The sequence below is a fragment of the Erinaceus europaeus genome, chromosome 4, assembly GCF_950295315.1.
Source record: "Erinaceus europaeus chromosome 4, mEriEur2.1, whole genome shotgun sequence".
NCBI classification, from domain to species: domain Eukaryota; kingdom Metazoa; phylum Chordata; class Mammalia; order Eulipotyphla; family Erinaceidae; genus Erinaceus; species Erinaceus europaeus.
The window spans coordinates 15396329-15414842 of record NC_080165.1 but is presented as its reverse complement, the minus strand read 5'-3'; the positions used below and the strand labels follow the sequence as shown (position 1 = coordinate 15414842).

General features: G+C 50.8%; 1 protein-coding gene across 2 annotated transcripts in view; it reads left to right on the top strand.

The window, feature by feature from the left end:
- The window catches only part of CELSR1 (cadherin EGF LAG seven-pass G-type receptor 1), a 174665-nt gene that overhangs the window by 132152 nt on the left and 23999 nt on the right, over positions 1–18514 (top strand). For both annotated transcript variants that reach the window (XM_060188786.1, XM_007522468.3), the window contains exons 17-22: positions 1065–1159; positions 3332–3541; positions 8692–8875; positions 11692–11835; positions 16338–16542; positions 18006–18173. In XM_060188786.1, coding sequence (XP_060044769.1) covers positions 1065–1159; positions 3332–3541; positions 8692–8875; positions 11692–11835; positions 16338–16542; positions 18006–18173 — 1006 coding nt within the window. The remainder of the gene's footprint in view (positions 1–1064; positions 1160–3331; positions 3542–8691; positions 8876–11691; positions 11836–16337; positions 16543–18005; positions 18174–18514) is intronic.

The window sequence follows — 18514 nt, the reverse complement described above, 5'->3', positions numbered from 1 at the left end:
TGGTGGTGCACCTGGTCGAGCAGTCCAGTGTGCAAGGACCCAGATTCAAGGCCCCGGTCTCCACCTGCAGGGGAAAAGCTTCACAAATGGTGAAGCTGGGCTGCGGGTGTCTCTCTTTCTCCCTCGTTATCTCCTTCCCTTCCCCTCTCAATTTCTCCTTGTCTCTATTCAATAATAAATACATATATTTTTTTCCTCCAGGGTTATTGCTGGGGCTTGGTGCCTGCACCATGAATCCACTGCTCCTGGAGGCCATTTTTTCCCCTTTTATCATTGTTATTGTTGCTATTATTGTTGTAATTGATGTCATTTTTCTTGGATAGGACAGAGAGAAATGGAGAGAGGAAGGGAAGACAGAGAGGGGGAGAGAAAGATTGACACCCGCAGATCTGCTTCATTGCCTGTGAAGTAACACCCCTGCAGGTGGGGAGCCGGGGGCTTGAACTGGGATCCTTAACACTGGTCCTTGTGCTACGCGCCATGTGCGCTTAACCCACTGTGCTACCGCCCGACCCCCATAAATAAATTTTTTTTAAAAGAATGAAAAAGAGACAATTACAGCCTTGCTTCACTACTTATGAAGCTTCCCCTGTAGGTTCGGAGTGGGGACTTGACCCTGGGTCCTTGTGTGTTTGTAACATATGTGCTCAACTGGGTGTGCCCCCTGCAGGCCCTGTCAGTATTCTCTTTGTATGATGGGAACAGTGACTGGGTCCACAGCAGGGGACCGCCAGAAGTCCAGTCAGGTGGCACAGGAAGCAGCTCACAGCCCCGCACTGGCACGCCGTGACCACATACATTGTGCTCAGCACATGATTGAACTGGTTTCTGTTCCACACTCTTGCTCAGACGCCAGCTGCTGGTTGCTGGCAATCCCAGCGGCTGGTGGGACTGCTTGTATACTTCCAGCCGCTTTAGACGAGGCCCCAGGTGGGAGAGACCTAGTACTGGCTTCATAGCTAGCCACCACCCAGGGCCTTCACAGCTGGATGCGCCGGTTGATGTTGGTTTGGACACAGTTTCAACAGCTGCAGTCAGGGTTTCTGCCTCTGTTCTGGCCGCAGGAAACGCAATCCGGCACTGCAGCGGAGAGAAGGGCTGGCTGCCTCCCGAGCTCTTTAACTGCACCACCGGTTCTTTTGTGGAGCTCAAAGTCCTGGTAGGCTGGGCAGCAGGGACGTGTGTTGTAAAGGGGGTGGGCGTTCGGGAGCTGGGTGGTGCTGTTCAGAGGCAGCTTCAGTGCCCACATCTGCTCTGGGCACCACACGTCGGGCAGTCTGTAGGACCCTTCCTTTCCCTGAGGACCGAGGCTGCATCTGGCTCTGCAAACTCAGAGCCCCTCATTCAAGTCCAGGACCTTGCCGCCTTGCCCTTTGCTGAGAACAATGTCCTGTCTCCTTTCTTCTTTTTTTTTTTTTTTCCTCCTCCAGGGTTATTGCTGGGCTCGGTGCCTGCACCATGAATCCACTGCTCCTGGAGGCCTTTTTTTTTTTTTCCCCCTTTTGTTGCCCTTGTTGTAGCTTCGTTGTGGTTATTATTATTGCCCTTGTTGACGCATTTCGTTGTTGGATAGGACAGAGAAAAATGGAGAGAGGAGGGGAAGACAGAGAGAGAGGGGAGAGAAAGATAGACACCTGCAGACCTGCTTCACCGCCTGTGAAGCGACTCCCCTGCAGGTGGGGAGCCGGGGGCTCGAACTGGGATCCTTACGCCGGTGCCTGCGTTTTGCACCACATGCGCTTAACCCACTGCGCCACCGCCCGACCCCCTCCTGTCTCCTTTCTTCCACTTGGTGTCTTTGCCCATTGCTTTGGTCAGATGGACTCTCCTTCCTTGTCCCACCATCATCAGCCAGAGTCCATGCTGGGACGTGGGGTGAATTACTTTTTTAAATGCAGCACCAGGGAGTGAGCTCTAAGGGTCTTGTGCATGTACAATACTGCTGGACAGCCTCCTCAAACCCAACTTTTTTTTCCACATCATTTTTTTAATTTGTGATTAATAGTGGGCTACCAGATTGTAATTCCACACTGCACCCACCACCAAAGCTGTGTTCCCACTCTCCTAGAGCTCACCACCATAGTTCTCACAAAAAAAATCTTCAAAATAATTGGTTTGCTTCTGGGGTTTTCTTGTGTTGTTAGTTCGCTTATTTTTGCAAGTTCATGCCCATCATTTCTCTAGATTCCACATGAGTAAAACATTCTGTTTTGGTAGTTGTCTTTCTCTTTACTTATTTTACTTTCTCTTTACTTATTTTGCAAAGCATAATCACCTCCAGTTCCAGCCATTTTGTCCCAAAGGCCACAATGTCATCTTTTTTATTGCAGTATAGTATTCCATGGAGTATGTCTCATAATTTTGTAATCCAGTCTCCTGTCAGTGGCCAGCTCAACTTTTTGATTCTATGGCCTTCGAGGTAGAGAAAGAAAGGAGAGACACTGATAACGCCCCCCCATCCGTGAGCCCCCCCCACACACTGCTGTCCATGGTACTCCTATGTGGTGCTTGGAATTGAGTCCAGGGACTCAGGCAAGGCAAGGCCTGTGCTCCAACTGCTGAGCTATCTCTCAGCCCCTGATATTTTCCGTTTGAGGCAGTGCAAGAGAGAAAGAGCACACGGCACTACTCCACCTCCCATGGAGTTCCACTCATCTGTGTCCTTGGTTGTTCTCATGGGATGCCAGGATTCAAATGTGCAGCGTCATGCTTATAAGGCATTTGTCACCTTCTCAGCCCCTATTTTTTTTTCCAGGTTCTTTTCTTTTATATATACATAATTATCTTTTATTTGCTTGTTGGATAGTAGAGTCGGCCAGAAATTGAGTGGGAGGCGGGAGAGAGACACTTGCAGCCCTGCTCCACCACTTGTGAGGCTTTCTCCCTGCATGGGGGGAGCAGAGGCTCGAACCCATGTCCTTGCACGTTGTGCCGTGCACTCAACCAGGTGTGCCACCACCTGGCCCCTCTAGGTTCTTTTCTAACCAAGCAGTTTTCCCCAAGTTCTTATTTATTTATTTATAATTGTATTTATTAGATAGAGAGAGAAATTGAGAGGGGTGGGAGAGATAGATAAGGAAAGAAACAGAGAGACGCCTGCAGCCCGGCTTCACCACTCATGAAGCTCTCTCCCTGCACGTGGGGAGCAGGGACTTAAACCCGGGCCCTCACGCTCTGTAATGTGTGCGCCCAACCAGATGCGCCACCGCCTGGCCTGCCCCCAAGTTCTTCCCTAATGAGCACTTTCCACCAGAGAGTAGTGGAGTTACTGGGTGTAACCAGTAACCCAGGAGGAGAGTTTGCAGACACGGGCCTCTGCTGTGTCTCCTAGAATGAGAAGCTGAACCGCAACGAGACCCGCATGGACAGCGACCGCACCCTGCGCCTGGCCAAGGCGCTGCACAACGCCACGCAGCACACGCCCACGCTCTTCGGCAACGACGTGCGGACCGCCTACCAGCTGCTGGCCCGCATCCTGCAGCATGAGAGCCGGCAGCAGGGCTTCGAGCTGGCGGCCACGAGGGACGCCGACTTCCACGAGGTAGGCGGTAGGGGACGGACCCCGGGGGCCAGGTGCCCCGGCTAGTGTTTTGTGGCCGCGGCCTCAGAGGCTGCTTCCACCTGCTCCAGGGCCTGTGGGCGCCATGACCGCCGGGAGCCATTAGGTGGCCGCTGAGCGCAGTCTGGACAGTGATGCTGCTGCTGGGCCTGAGGGATTCGTGTGTCCTCACCTCCCCACCACTCCCCTCCGCAGGCTCCCCACTTCCCAGCATGTGCTGCAGCCCCTCTGCTTTATAGACAGGCAAGTAAGTGGGCAGAGTCGCTCATCTGGGAGCTGCCTGCTTGGCCGTGTGCGAGACCCAGGTTTGAGCCAGGCCCCCACAGCTCAGAAGGAAGCTTCAGTGCTGGGTGCTTTTCCTTCTCCCTCTCTCTCTCCCTCCCCATGTCCCCTTCCCTGCCTCCCTCTCTGCTCTACTCTCTGAATAAATAAATCCCCAGAGCAGTGAAGTCCCAGTGATGACAAAAGAGAAAGTACAGAGAAGCAAAGCCTGACACTCCCTGCTCATCGGGAAAGGGTTTTCCTCACTCTGGTATGTTGAGGCAGACAGGAGCCACACATACACACACACACCAACACAGACAGACACACAGACACACACACAGGAGACACACACACACACACACACACACACACACACACCCTGGCCTTGCAAAGTACTCAGGGTGACGAGACCTCCTGCTGCTTCTTCAACCCCCACTCCCTTTTTAACTTTCTTCCTTTTCTTTATTGAAAGGATTAATGGTTTATAGTTGACAGTGTGACACAGGCGTTGGTACATGTGTAACATTTCTCAGTTTTCCACATAACACTCTAACCTCCCACCTAGGTTCTCCTCTGTCATCATGGTTCAGGAACTGAACACTCACTCATGCCCCAGAGGTGGTTTTTGTTGTTTTTGTTTGTTTGTTTTGTTTACATTTATTTATGTTGTTAAAGTTCGGAGGCTCCAGCAGGCCGGGCTAGTGTCGCGGCGGTAGACAGAGACAGACTTGGGGACACATGGCTGGGCTGAGAAGCTGCAGTTTAATCTTTATTCACAAACGGGCAAATCACCACACCATGTGCTTCCCCATCATTCTCTCTCTGCGGCTGCTGCTGGGACTCTGGATGTCCTTAGCATAGGGGGCGGGGAGAAAGCGGGGCGCAAAACTAGCAAGGGCCAAACCAATTCTCTCAGAGGTCGGGGGGAAGGGGAGCAAACCAATATGAAACATACCAACAATTCCCCCTTCGGTTTTTAACTAAATGACCACAGTATCAGGGGTGTGGGGTAAACAGAAACCTATATTGTACAGGCATTTTCAAAAAAGAAACTGGCACAAACATGGAGAAACATGTAAGCGAGTAACAAGAACCAGTGTGCTGCCAAGGGAAGGCCTGAGGGGGCCATTTTTTGCCTCTGTGGGCAAAACTTTATCAGCTTAAAAAAAAACATTTCGGGAGTCGGGCGTAGAGCAGTGGGTTAAGCGCAGGTGGCGCAAAGCACAAGGACCGGCATAAGGATCCTGGTTCGAACCCCGGCTCCCCACCTGCAGGGGAGTCGCTTCACAGGCGGTGAAGCAGGTCTGCAGGTGTCTATCTTTCTCTCCTCTCTGTCTTCCCCTCCTCTCTCCATTTCTCTCTGTCCTATCCAACAATGACAACAACAATAATTACAACAATAAAACAACAAGGGCAACAAAAGGGAATAAATAAAATAAATATTTAAAAAAAAACATTTCCTGCCTCTGGGGGGGGCGTTACTTGCCTCGATGGGCATTTTCTAGCATGGGGGGAGGGTGAGGCCTAGAGTCCCAAGGCATGGCTGCAGTCAGTCTTTGAGAAACCCATTAGCACACAGGGAAGCTGCTAGTTTTGTGCAAAGTGTCTGAGGTGTACCAGTGAGTCCGATAGAAATGCGAGGCCAAAGCAGATGTCCACCGAAGAATTGTACGTCTGTCTCGATGGGGAATGTCAGCCATCGGAATTCTGCTTTTCTGTAGAGAACTCGACAGCTGCAATTCACTTACTTATGAAACAAAACTTGTAGCAGGTTAGAAGTTTACCACAATTGATAACTCTATTACAATTGGAAGTCCCTTCCAGCACAATTCCAAGGCTATTTAAAGTTCAAACAATAAAATGTGGAAAGGCAAACATGAACCATAGAAAGAAAAAAGCCTCAGGCATGAGAATTATTAGCATAACCATAGCAACCTATCGTTTCTAATTGAGAAGGAATTTAAGACTTTTACATATCAACAACGTCTTTTTAACCTTTTGTTACACCCATTCAAGATGGAGACACACCCTAGGTGTGCGCAGGTTTTTTTTTTACCAACTTAGTTAAAATATATTGATATTTAACTAATTTTTACCTCAGACTTTAAATGTAAGTTAATTTTATCTTTATGAGGATTACGTTGAAAACCTTTTTCATTTAACTTTGCCTGGTAAGAATTTAGCCTTAAAGTTATATTTTTAACCTTAAAGTTACTGTTTACCAAACTTTAAACACACACATAAACATGGTCATTAATACACAAGGAGAGAAACTTTTGTTAGTGTGTTGTCCAGCAGTCTTGGGCAGCTTCATTTCTAGGAATTGCAGGTTGTGATCTCTGGACGAATCTCTGCGTATTCTAGCTTGTCTGCCTTCAGACCCAAGCTGGAGATCTCTGCCAGGGGGCCCAGTTTCGGCAGGGAACCCGCGGTCTCCAGGTGGTCCGGGATCTGTCCAGACTTCATAGCACGAGGGTGGGCGGGCCAGCTGTGCAGGAGGTGCGGGCTGAGGTGCCATGGAGTGGCCACCAGGATAGGCTACCGCGGCCCTGCCCCATGGCCCTGCCATGTCTGCTGCCCTGTTCCCAGCGGCCGAGCAGCGTGGAGGGAGCCCACGCCCAATGCCCCACACCACGCAGCGGAAAGCTGGCTCATGCAGGCTGGCGTTGGGCTCTTGTGGGCTGGTGCTGGGTGGAAACCACAGAGTGGTCCAGAGGTAAATGTTCCAGAAACAGCGAAACAGTCTTGTGAAGAAAGGGCAGAGGGCTTTGGAGATCTCTTCACAAGCAGAAGAGAAGGCCATAGTACATAGGTAGCCAAATTGTCTTCACTTATCAGAGATGCGCAGGTCAGGTCCACGTGGGCGCCATTCGTTGTTAAAGTTCAGAGGCTCCAGCAGGCCGGGCTAGCATCGTGGCGGTAGACAGAGACAGAGACTCGGGGACACACGGCTGGGCTGAGAAGCTGCAGTTTAATCTTTATTCACTAACAGGCAAATCACCACACCATGTGCTTCCCCATCATTCTCTCTCCGTGGCTGCTGCTAGGACTCTGGACGTCCTTAGCATAGGGGGCGGGGAGAAAGCGTGGCGCGAAACTAGCAAGGGCCAAACCAATTCTCTCAGAGGTCGGGGGGAAGGGGAGCAAACCAATATGAAACATACCAACAATTTATTTGCCTCTAGGGTTGTCACCAGGGCACGGTACGTACACTATGAATCCTCTGCTCCTGGTGGCCATTTTTGTCTATTTTACTGGATAGGACAGAGAGAAATAGAGACGGGGAGAGATAGAAAGGGAAAGAGAGATACCTACGGACCTGCTTCACAACTTCCCTGCAGGTAGGGAGCCATGGCTTGAAGCCAGATCCTTGCAGAGTCCTTGTGATTAGTACTGTGTGCACTGAACTGGGTGCGCCACTGCCTGGCCCTTTTATCTTTTATTATTATTATTTTTAATTTGGATGTTTCTTTTCTTTTTTCTTTTTATTAACTTTATTTATTTATCAGGTAGAGACAGCCAGAAATTGAGAGGAAGCGGAACGTAGAGAGGGAAAGAAATGGGCCAGGTGGTGGCATACCTGTCCCCACCTGCAGAGGGAAAGCTTTTCAAGTGGTGAAACAGAGCTGCAGGTCTCTCTCTCTCTCTCTGTCTCTGTCTCTGTCAGCTCCTTCCCTCTCAATCTCTGGCTGTTTCTATCCAATAAATAAATAATGATAATGAAAAATTAACAAAACAAAAAAAAGGAGAGAAACAGAGATGCTGCAGTCCTGCTTCACCACTCATAAGGCTTTCCACCTGCAGGTGGAGACCAAGGGCTCAGACCCGGGTCCTTGTGCATTGTAACACGTGTGCTTAACCAGGTGCACCACCACCTGGCCCCTTTTGCTTTTATTTAAAAATATTTTATTTGATAGGGCAGAGAGAAAATTGAGCAGGAAGGGGAGATAGAGAAGGAAGGACACTTGTAGACCCATTTCATCTCTTGTGAAGCTTCCACTTGAAGGTGGGCTCGAACCTGGGCCCTTATATCTGGCAGCATGTACACTCAGGCAGGTGTGCCACTGAGTAGCCCTCAGTCCTCTCTAGACATGTCCATCCCCCTCTCCCTCTCCACCCCACTTCCTCCCCCTCCCCATCCATTCCCTAGGGACCCTCCTTAGCCACAAAACCCCTGGCAAGCTCCTCTTCCACTCAGTCTGGGGGTGGTGATGGTGGATTTCCTGTTCCATGGAAATCCTCTGGGGCTCTGGAGGTTGCTGTCCATGGAGAGTCTGGAGGATTCCTTTTCCATACAGAATTGGGAGGCTGGGGGAAATTCCACCTTCTGTGCAGGACCCCCAGAACTTAAGCAGGGTCTGCTTGCCACTGCCATTTCATTCCAGGCTCAAGAGGTCGGGCCTGTGGGGTTTGTTCACATTGTTTGGTCTTTTATAAGCCTGGTATCTGTCCTGGGTTGGGGTGGGATGGCATGGGGTGGGGATGCCAGCCCCCCCATGTCTACCCCAGGCCTTTACTGTTCAGTAAACCCCTGAGCTATGTGGGGGTGACTCACACACAGCATGCCCTCAGACTTGCTCACCACTCACTCTGGAATGGCCCCCAATTTACCTGTTGGAACTAGGTAACCGGACACCCCCACATGCCTACCCTCCATAGCACCTCAGGGCACACACTACCCCTCCCACCCCCAGCCAGACTTCTCCCTGACGGAGCGTCTCTGCGTTTGAGATTCAAACACTAATTTCCTCTTCCCAGCCAGCCCTGTATGTTCCTGACAACCTAAAGGCTTTCTGGGAGCTGGGATTAGCCAGGCCTCCCCACGTCAGCTGCACAGTGAGCTGAGCTCTGTCTGTCTGTCTGACCAGGATGTTGTCCAGGTGGGCAGCAGCCTCTTGGCCCCGGGTACCAGGGCTGCGTGGGAGCTGATCCACCGGAGTGAGGGCGGTGCCGGGCAGCTGCTGCAGCACTTTGAGGCCTACTTCAGCAATGTGGCGCGGAACGTGAGGAGGACCTACGTGAAGCCCTTCATCATCGTCACCACCAACATGAGTAAGGGCTGCGGGGGCCGATGGGTCTGCTCGGGGGTGGAAGCCAGGACCCTCCTGGGATGCAGCCCAGCTCAACTATTGTCTTGGGCAAAGTTGTCCTAGTTTGTCTCCTTGTGTGTAAATCGCAGAGTCCGGTTTCTCTCTGTGTTACATTGTTTCTGTTTGTTTGTTGGCACCAAGCCTTTGCACCTGTGCAATCCCACTGCTTTGGAGGACTCTTGTCTTTTTTTTTTCCTCTCCCACCAGAGTTATCAATGGGGCTCAGTGTCCACTATGAATCCCAGCAGCCATTTTTTGCTTTTTTTTTTATTTGCTAGAACAGAAATTAAAATGGGAGAGACAGAGAAAGAGACCCACAGACCTGCTGCACTGTTCATGAAGCCTCCCCCCTCCCCCCACACACAGTTGGATAGCAGGGACTCAAACCTGGGTCCTTGTACATAGTAACATGTATGCTCCACTGGGTATGCCACTGCCTGCCTCCAGACTCATCCTATCTTTTTTTTTTTTCGTTTCAGATAGATAGAGACAGAGATAGAGATAGAGATAGAATGGGGGGGTGGAGGTAGAGGAGAGTGAGAAGGAAGGAGAGATACCACAGCACTGCTCCACCACTCCCAATCTTTCCTTTGGCACGACGTACCCAAGTCTGGAACCCAAGTCCTTGTGCCTGATTAAGTGTGCACTTTATTGAGTCATCTGTGCTCTGCCCCTGTGCCGCTTTTTCAGAGGTGATCTTTGGTGACACATAGAGTTCTCCTTAGCCAGGACCTCGGACAGATGGGTGCAGGGGCTGCTGACACCAGCCTCCTGGCCGGGGGCCTTTCCGGCACTTAGATGCAGATTCTCCAGGAAAGCGGGTCCAGCCTTTCTGTGTTGGGGGCTTCCAGACTCACACAGAGCAGCCAGACCCTGGATGTGGGAGCACTGGCCGCCTGAGCCAAGACATCCCAAGCATCAAGGGCACATTGCTTGTACACCTATGTTCATAGCAGCACAATTTGTGACAGCCAGAACCTGGAAGCAACCTAGGTGTCCAACAGCAGTTGAGCGGCTGAGAAAGTTGTGATCTATATACACAATGGAATACGACTCAGCTATTAAGAATGGTGGCTTCACCTTCTTCACCTCATCTTGGATGGAGCTTGAAGGATTCATGTTGAGATAAGTCAGAAAGAAAAGGGTGAAAATGGGATGATCTCACTCATAGACAGAAGTTGAAAAGTAACAGAAGGGAAGGAGCTGCATGGTGGCGTACCTAGTTGAGTGCACATGTTACAAAGCTCAAGGACTTGGGTTCAAGCCCCCAGTCACCACCTACAAGGGGAAAGCTTTGTGAGTGGTGAAGCGGGGCTGCAGGTGTCACTGCGTTTCTCTTCCTCTCGTTTCTCTTCCTCTCTGTCTCCCCTTACCCTCTTGATTCTTTCTTTTTTTTTTTTTTTCCCTCCAGGGTTATTGTTGGGGCTTGGTGCCTGTACCATGAATCCACTGCTCCAGGAGGGCATTCCCCCTCCCATCTTTGTTGCTCTTGTTGTTATTATTATTGTTATTCTCTCTTGATTTCTGGCTGTCTCTATCCAATAAGTAAAGAGTAAGAAAAAAATATAAAAAAATTAAAAGAAAGGGAAACACAGAACTTGGACTGGGTCTGGTGTGTTGCACTAAAGCAAAGGACTCTGGGAGATTGAAGAGGGCTGTCAGGCCCTGTTGCACATGGCGGAGGAGGACCTAGGCTGAGGGTGAGAGCATTTTGCTGAAAGCTGAGAGATTCTACACATGTATTAATGACTGGATTGACTGTAAACTATTAATCCCCCTCCAAAAAATGACACATAATTCTGGGGTTGGAGGGTTAAATGTTCAGGTTTCAGGGCAGTGAAATAGCTCTTTTAGAGGTGGGCTGAGTGGTGGTGCACCTGGTTGAGTGCACACATCACATATACAAGGACCCGGATTCAAGCTCCCAGTCCCCACCTTCGAGGAGAAAGCTACATGAGGGGTGAAGCAGTGTGATGAGTCTCTCTCTCTCTCTCTCTCTCTTTCCTGCTCCTCCTTCTCTCTCAACTTGTCTGTTTCTCTCCAATAAATAAATAAATAAATAGGGTTTTTGTTTGTCTGTTTGTTTGCCTCCAGGGTTATCTCTGGGGCTTGGCTCCTGCACTATGAATCCACTGCTCCTGGAGGCCATTTCCTCCATTTTATTGTCCTTGTTGTTATTGCTGCTGTTGTTGGATAAGACAGAGAGAAATACAGAGAGGAGGGGAAGAAAGAAGGGGAGAGAAAGACACCTGCAGACCTGTTTCACCGCTTGTGAAGAAAGCCCCATGTAGGTGGGGAGCCGGGGATCCTTACACTGGTCCTTGGCACTTGGCGCCATGTGTGCTTAACCCATTGTGCCACCCCCAGGTTTTTTTTTTTTAATAGTTCACTTGAATAATGTGCCTGGTTAGCCATGCTTGTGGGCCGGGTTCCAGCATGGTCCCCCCTGGCACGGAGGGAAGCCTCGCTGCTGAAGTGTCTATCTTTCCTTCTGTGTCTTGCTGCCTGTGTCTGAAAATGTTGGCCTGGGAACAGTGAAGTCCCAGTGATGACAAAAGAAAGGGGGGGGGATATATATATGGTTAGTGGTTAGAGTGTATCCTGCCACCCACCACCAGCTTCCTGGCTCCCCAGGGAGGTGTCTTGTGTAGGGCTGGCAGGGAACAAAGAACGGCCGGGGGTCGTGTGATAAGGCTGTCTGGCCAGGGTGGCCATCGGGGAATGGGAGCTGCTGAGGGTGGCTTTCGTGGCGTGTGACCTCGCTGCACTGTCCCGCAGTCCTTGCCGTGGACGTCTTCAACAAGTTCAACTTCACGGGAGCTCGGGTGCCTCGCTTCCAAGACGTGCGAGAGGAGTACCCCAAAGAGCTGGAGTCCTCTGTCATCTTCCCAGCCGACTTCTTCAAACCAGCTGAGCGGAAGGGTGAGGCCTCCTGGCTACTGCTGCTGCTGCCCTTTGACAGTTCCTGCTTTGTTGTGGAGCAGTGGGGGTATGTGGGTGAGGTCTCCAGGGGTCTCTGAAGCAACCGAGAACAACCCTCATGGCAGAGCATGTCCTGTGAGTTTGTGCCCCCAGACTGAACGCAGAGGAGCCAGCCAGAGGCCACTACCTGCAGTTCCTTAGTGAATTCATGGTGGATGGAGAAACTCTTGAAGTTATGTGAGGTGGACTTCCAGGACATGCAGTGAGAGCCTCCTGCACATGTGCGCATAGCTTTCGAGTCCTCCCCACTGACCCAGAGAGCTGTGTCTGTCAAAATCCTCGGTCCAGAGAGGGGGTGGGTGGGTGGGGGTTACAGTGCAAAACTGCTTAGATAGGTTGACTCTTCCACACGTGCTTTTCACACAACTGTTCCAGCTACTGAAAAAGGCCTCAGAGTATTAGCATCTGAAAATGTGAGATTCTGTAGTAGACAGTTGAAAGTTTAAATTTTTTGTTTACTTTTAAAAAATTTTATTTATTTATTCCCTTTTATTGCCCTTGTTTTATTGTTGTAGTTATTATTATTGTTGTTGATGTCACCGTTATTGGATAGGACAGAGAGAAATGGAGAGAGAAGGGGAAGACAGAGAGGGGGAGAGGAAGACAGACACCTGCAGACCTGCTTCACCGCTTGTGAAGCGACTCCCCTGCAGGTGGGGAACTGGGGGATTGAACCGGGATCCTTATGCCGGTGCTTGCGCTTTGCGCCACGTGCGCCTAACCCGCTGTGGCACCGCCGGGCTCCCTGTTTACTTTTTTTTTTTAACCAGAGTACTGCTCATTCTAGGTTTATGGTGGTGTGTGGGGATTGAACCTGGTATTTTTGAGCCTCAGGCATGAGAATCTCTTTGCATAACCAGTATGCTATCTGCTCCACCCTGCTTTTTTCTTTTCTTTTTTTTTTTTTTTAACCAGTGCCCTGTTCAGCTCTGGCTTATAGTGGTGCCAGGAAATGAACCTGGGACCTCAGAGCCTCAGGCATGAAAGTATGTTGCATAACTTTTCTATTTCCCTGATGCTAGCTTTTTTTTTTTTTTTTTTTTGTTAATGTTGGGCTAGGGAGTGAACTTGGGGCTTCTTGCATACGGGACACCACCAAATGATTATTCTCCCCAGCCCAATGTTTTTTATATTATTTTAATGGAGGGGGGAGAGTGAGAGGCAGAAAGGAGAGACACTTCAGTGCCACTCCACCATCCACAGAACTCCTTCAGTGCCTTTTATAGTGGTACCAGGGCTTAAACCCAGGTAAGCTATTTCCTGGCTACTAGGGTTGGGAGTGGTTTTAATAAACTTGTTTTGTTGGCTAGAGAGATTCACTTTTGAAGTGAAACTTTTGAAGAGGGTCTACTTTGATGTGGGATCTACTAACTTCCTCTTTCAAACTGTTTTGCTGGGGGTTCACCACTCCAAGTTTTTACACACACGTTTGCACACGTGCCTGTGCGCGCGCACGCGTGTGTGCACACGGCACACACACACACACACACACACACACACACACACAGATATGAGAGAGGGAACAAGACCACAGCCCTCCGTGTAGCCGAGACCCACCTTAAGTCTGGCTTGTGCACATGGCAAAGCAGGCACCTCCCAGGTGAGCTCTCTTGCCATGCTTCCATGTTGGAATTGGATTTTCAACATTTAGCTGAGTTCTGTGATGCTGCCACCCTGAGGAGTAGTCCTAAATTTCTCTATATGTGTGTGTCGCTTCCTGTGGCCCCCTCTGACATCTGCTATGTCTGCTTCTGACAAACTGTGGGGCCGTCCTGTCTCCTGGTCTGTAGCATCAGGAATGGATGCACAGGCACCCGGCTTGCTTTGGGAACCACACAGGAGAGGCTTTGTCCCTGCTCCCTGCTCTCTTGAATAGCCGCTACACGATGCCTGGTGTCCTTAGCCCTGCTCAGGGCAGGTCACGCAGTGTGGTCTCCACTCAGCCCTGTGAAGTTTGGTTTGGATTGTGGGACCACCAGCTAGTAGTCCCTAGTAATGCTTTTACTGACCAGGAGATGCAGCCCTGGCTTTTGGGACCTCTCCTCTGCCCCTGTCCCTCCACCTTTCCCCCCCAACACCTGGCTTTCCATGTGGGAGGAAGCAGAGGAAAGCATCTTTTTTTTTCTTTTATTTATTTATTTATTTTATTTTATTTATTTATTTATTTTCCTCCAGGGTTATTGCTGGGCTCGGTGCCTGCAACATGAATCCACCGCTCCTGGAGGCCATTTTTCCCCCTTTTTGTTGCCCTAGTTGTTGCAGCCTCGTTGCGGTTATTAATGCCATTGTTGACGTTGCTTTTGTTGTTGGATAGGACAGAGAGAAATGGAGAGAGGAGGGGAAGATAGAGAGAGAGGGGAGAGAAAGATAGACACCTGCAGACCTGCTTCACCGCCCGTGAAGCGACTCCCCTGCAGGTGGGGAGCCGGGGGCTCGAACCGGGATCCTTACGCCAGTCCCTGCGCTTTGCGCCATGTGCGCTTAACCCACTGCGCCACCGCCAGACTCCCGAAAGCATCTTTTTTTAAAAAAAAAAACAAAACAACTTTTATTTACAAAAAGGAAACACTGACAAAAACCATAGGATAAGAGGGGTACAACTCCACACAATTCCTACCACCAGAACTCCGTATCCCATCCCATCCCCTCATAGCTTTCCTATTCTTTTTTTAAAATATTTATTTTCTCTTTTTTTGTTGTTCTTGTTGTTGTAGTTATTATTATTGTTGTTATTGATGTCGCTGTTGTTAGGACAGAGAGAAATGGAGAGAGGAGAGGAAGACAGAGAGGGGGAGAGAAAGATAGACACCTGCAGACCTGCTTCACCACCTGTGAAATGACTCCCCTGCAGGTGGGGAGCTGGGGGCTTGAACCAGGATCCTTAACACCAGTCATTGCACTTTGTGCCACGTGCGCTTAACCCGCTGCGCTACCGCCCAACTCCCAGCTTTCCTGTTCTTTATCCCTCTGGGAGTATGGACCCAGGATCATTATGGGGTGCAGAAAATGGAATTGCTTCCCTGCTGAACATGGGCATTGGCAGATTGATCCATACTCCCAGCCTGTCTCTCTCTTTCCCTAGTGGGGCGGGTCTCTCGGGAAGCAGGGCTCCAGGACACACTGGTGGGGTCATCTGCCCAGGAAAGTCTGGTTGGCATCATGTTAGCATCTGAAACCTGGTGGCTGAAAGAAGAGTTAATATATAAAGCCAAACAAATTGTTGACTAATTGTGAACCTAAGGGCTGGAATAGTTCAGATGAAGAGTTGGGGGGTCTTCATTTTGTAGATAGTTAGTAGTCCTATTTTAGTTATATTCCAAAGAGCCCATGACTATACTAGTTTTTTTTTTTTCTTCCTGAGCCTGACATCTGATATGCGGTGGATCCAAGTTATTGTCTGGGGAGAGGATGTCATGGCTGGAAAAAAGACCAGAAAGCTGGATCAGAAAAGAGAGTAGCTCTCAAATTTGGGAAAGGTGTATAAATATTGTTGACTGTAAACGCCGTCGATTTTATCTGATCTTAAGTGTTCTGAGCCTCAGACACGGTTGAGAGCATGTGGGCGAGAAAGCATGACCTCCTGTGGACCCCTCTTACCACCTACTCCCACCCAGATGCTTCGCTGAGATACTGTGAGCAGCTAGCTAAGTCGTGGAAGAAACTAGAACTTTAGGCTAGGTCCCCCCATTTGGGACCAGGAGCAAATTGTTACAGGGCAGATGTGTCCACTCTCTTGGGACATTCTATGGGATGGTGAGATGATTCTGAAAGGCCACCATTAAACACACACACACACACACGCACACGCACCCGCACCCGCACCCGCACCCGCACCCGCACCCCCTGGTGGCCTCTCCTGGCACAGGGGAACAGAGCCTTGGTGAGGGGCTGCCTAGAAGCCCAGCATCTAGGTTCAGCCAAGACAGCAGACAGTGAGAGGCCGCAGGCCAGATGTGGCGCCTGTAGGGAAGTGACTCAGGGCCTCAGTTCCCACTTGAAGAGGTTAATAGGAGCTCAGGGCTTGTGAAACCGCTTGCTATGTGGAGGGCATTACCTCAGCCTGAGTCAGTGCCAGCCGTGGCCCGATGGATGCTGGCCCTGGTGGGGGGAGGGGCTCATCTCGGGTGCTCCTGGGGCCAGGGGCTCTCCTGGTCCTGACAGTCCTGTCCGTTGGTGGACACTTGGGCTGCTTCAACAGCGGTTGTGAATGATGCTGCTGTGAACCTGGGTGCACAGATCTCTCTTTGGGTCCCTGATTTCTGCTTGGGGGGGGCAACCCCAGAAGTGGGGCTATAGGTCGTGTGCTGCATTGTTAACCCTTCTCAGGAGCCACGTGTTATTTTGTGTGAGAATAATCATGGATTTCGGGAAGCACTTGCTCCAGCACCAAGGATTAAGTGGAGATGCAGGAGTCGTTGCTCACACGCTGTCTCATGTTGCAGAGGGGCCCACAATGAGGCCAGCAGGCAGGAAGGCAGCCCTGCAGACGACACGCCCAGGGCCCAGCACTGAGGGAGAGGCCCCGTCCAGGAGGCGCAAGAGACACCCGGATGAGCCAGGCCAGTTTGCCGTGGCCCTGGTCATCATCTACCGGACCCTGGGGCAGCTCCTGCCTGAACACTACGACCCTGACCGCCGCAGCCTGCGGTAAGGCCAGCCCGGGGTGGGCAAGAGGGCCCAGCTCTTGAGTGCCCCATGGTGTCCCCAGGTCCAGAGTGTGACCACCAGAGCACCTACACAAGGACATTTCTCAGTGGCCCATGGCCAGAGGCCACTGTCTTAATCGGGTCTGGTGGGCAGAGGCTGTGGGCCTGCCAGATGGGCACTGCCAGGAGTGCCCCCACCAGTACAGGCCCCACAGTGGAATTCCTGCTCCGTCCTCTGTTCTGTCTGCTGGTGGCACCAGTGATGAAAGCTGCTCAGCCAATATCGGCTGGCAGAGCCAGTGCTGCACAAAGTGACGATGTGGCCTGTGATCAGAGGCATCTCTCCCTCTCCAGCCTCAGCCCCACTTTGTAGACCCTCCCCGGGACTGTGGTCTTCATGCACATTTGGTAGCCAGATGAAATCCCAAGGGGTTGTGATCATGTCCTAGCCTCCTTTCACCAGACAGGGTAGCCGTTCGCCGTGTCCCAGAGATCAGTGCTGGTTTATGCTACATGTCCAGTGTCCTCACCCTGCACAGTATGCACCCTCTTCTCCTTTAATTTTTTCATTCAAAAACCATTTTTTTACTTTACTATTTTTCAATGAAAGAGATACAGAGTGAGAGATTGACCAGAGTACGGCTTAGCTCTGGCTTATGGGGGTACTGGGAATTGAACCTGGGACCTCAGAGCCTCTAGTCTTTTGCAGAACCATTATGCTATCTCCCCAGCCCCATTAATTTGTTTGACTACTTAGTTGCTTGGGTGCAAGAGCTTTACAGCGATGCCATTCCACTAGTCTGGCAGACACAGAGACATAGAGACAGAGAGGGAGAGACACAGAGAGAAGAAATATCACAGCACTACCTCACCATTCGTGAGACTGCATAAGTGTTCCCATGTGCTATCAGAGGCTCAAACTTCAGGTCCTCACACTCTACTGAGTCAGCTCTCTCCGGCCCACCTAAACTCGCCTTTAAACTTCCAAAGTTCACCTTTGCCCCTGAGCACATGGGGTTGGTGAAGAACCTACCCCGAGCGGGACATAGCAGCAGTCTGACTGGGAGGACAGAGGCCATGGCTCAGCGCTGTGATTCCATCTCTTCTTAGAAAGACCTCGGTCCTGTAGCCTCATGTCTGCTATTACAAACAAGTATTTTGCTTTGGTTTTTTTTCTCATTGTGGCACTAGGACCTCACAAACGCATGATACTATGCTTCAGAGCCAGCTATTTCATTATTTATTTTAGAAGAGATGGAGAGAAAGGGAGAGATATATATGGGTGGGGAGAAACCACAGCACCACTCCTCTATTTGTGGAGCTGTCCCTGGCACCGCCGGGGTGCAGCTGTGTGTTGTTGAGGTTGGAACCCAGGACCTCGCTGTTCTGGCCGAGCTGTCTCCAGGCTCCCGGACGGGTGTTTGCTGAGTCCTTTGTCCCTGTGCTCTCATTTCCAAATCTCAGGCTGCCCAATCGGCCTGTCATCAACACGCCGGTGGTGACCACAGTGGTGTACAGTGAGGGCACCCCACTCCCCACCCCCCTGGAGAGACCTGTCCTGGTGGAGTACACCCTGCTGGAGACCGAGGAGCGCACCAAGCCCGTCTGTGTGTTCTGGAACCATTCCATCAAGTAAGAGCAAGCCGGAGCGGGCCCCACCACCCCCAGGCCCCGAGCGCCCCGTTCTGGGATGGGTCTCTGCTGAGGCAGAGTGTGTCCATAGGCTCCCTGCATCTGCTTGGCTGAGTGCCTGGTGGGGCATTCTTTTGTGGTCTTTCAGCTCCTCATGGGATAAGAAGCTGGTCTTGAGGGCATCAGAGTCCCTGTATTACACTTAGACAACACATGTGTGCAAATGTGCCTGCAGCGGTAAACACAGACATGCATGTGTGTGCACACAGTCACCATATGCATGTACATTCATACACATACACAGACACCCACATGTGCAACACACACACAGCCGTGCCCCT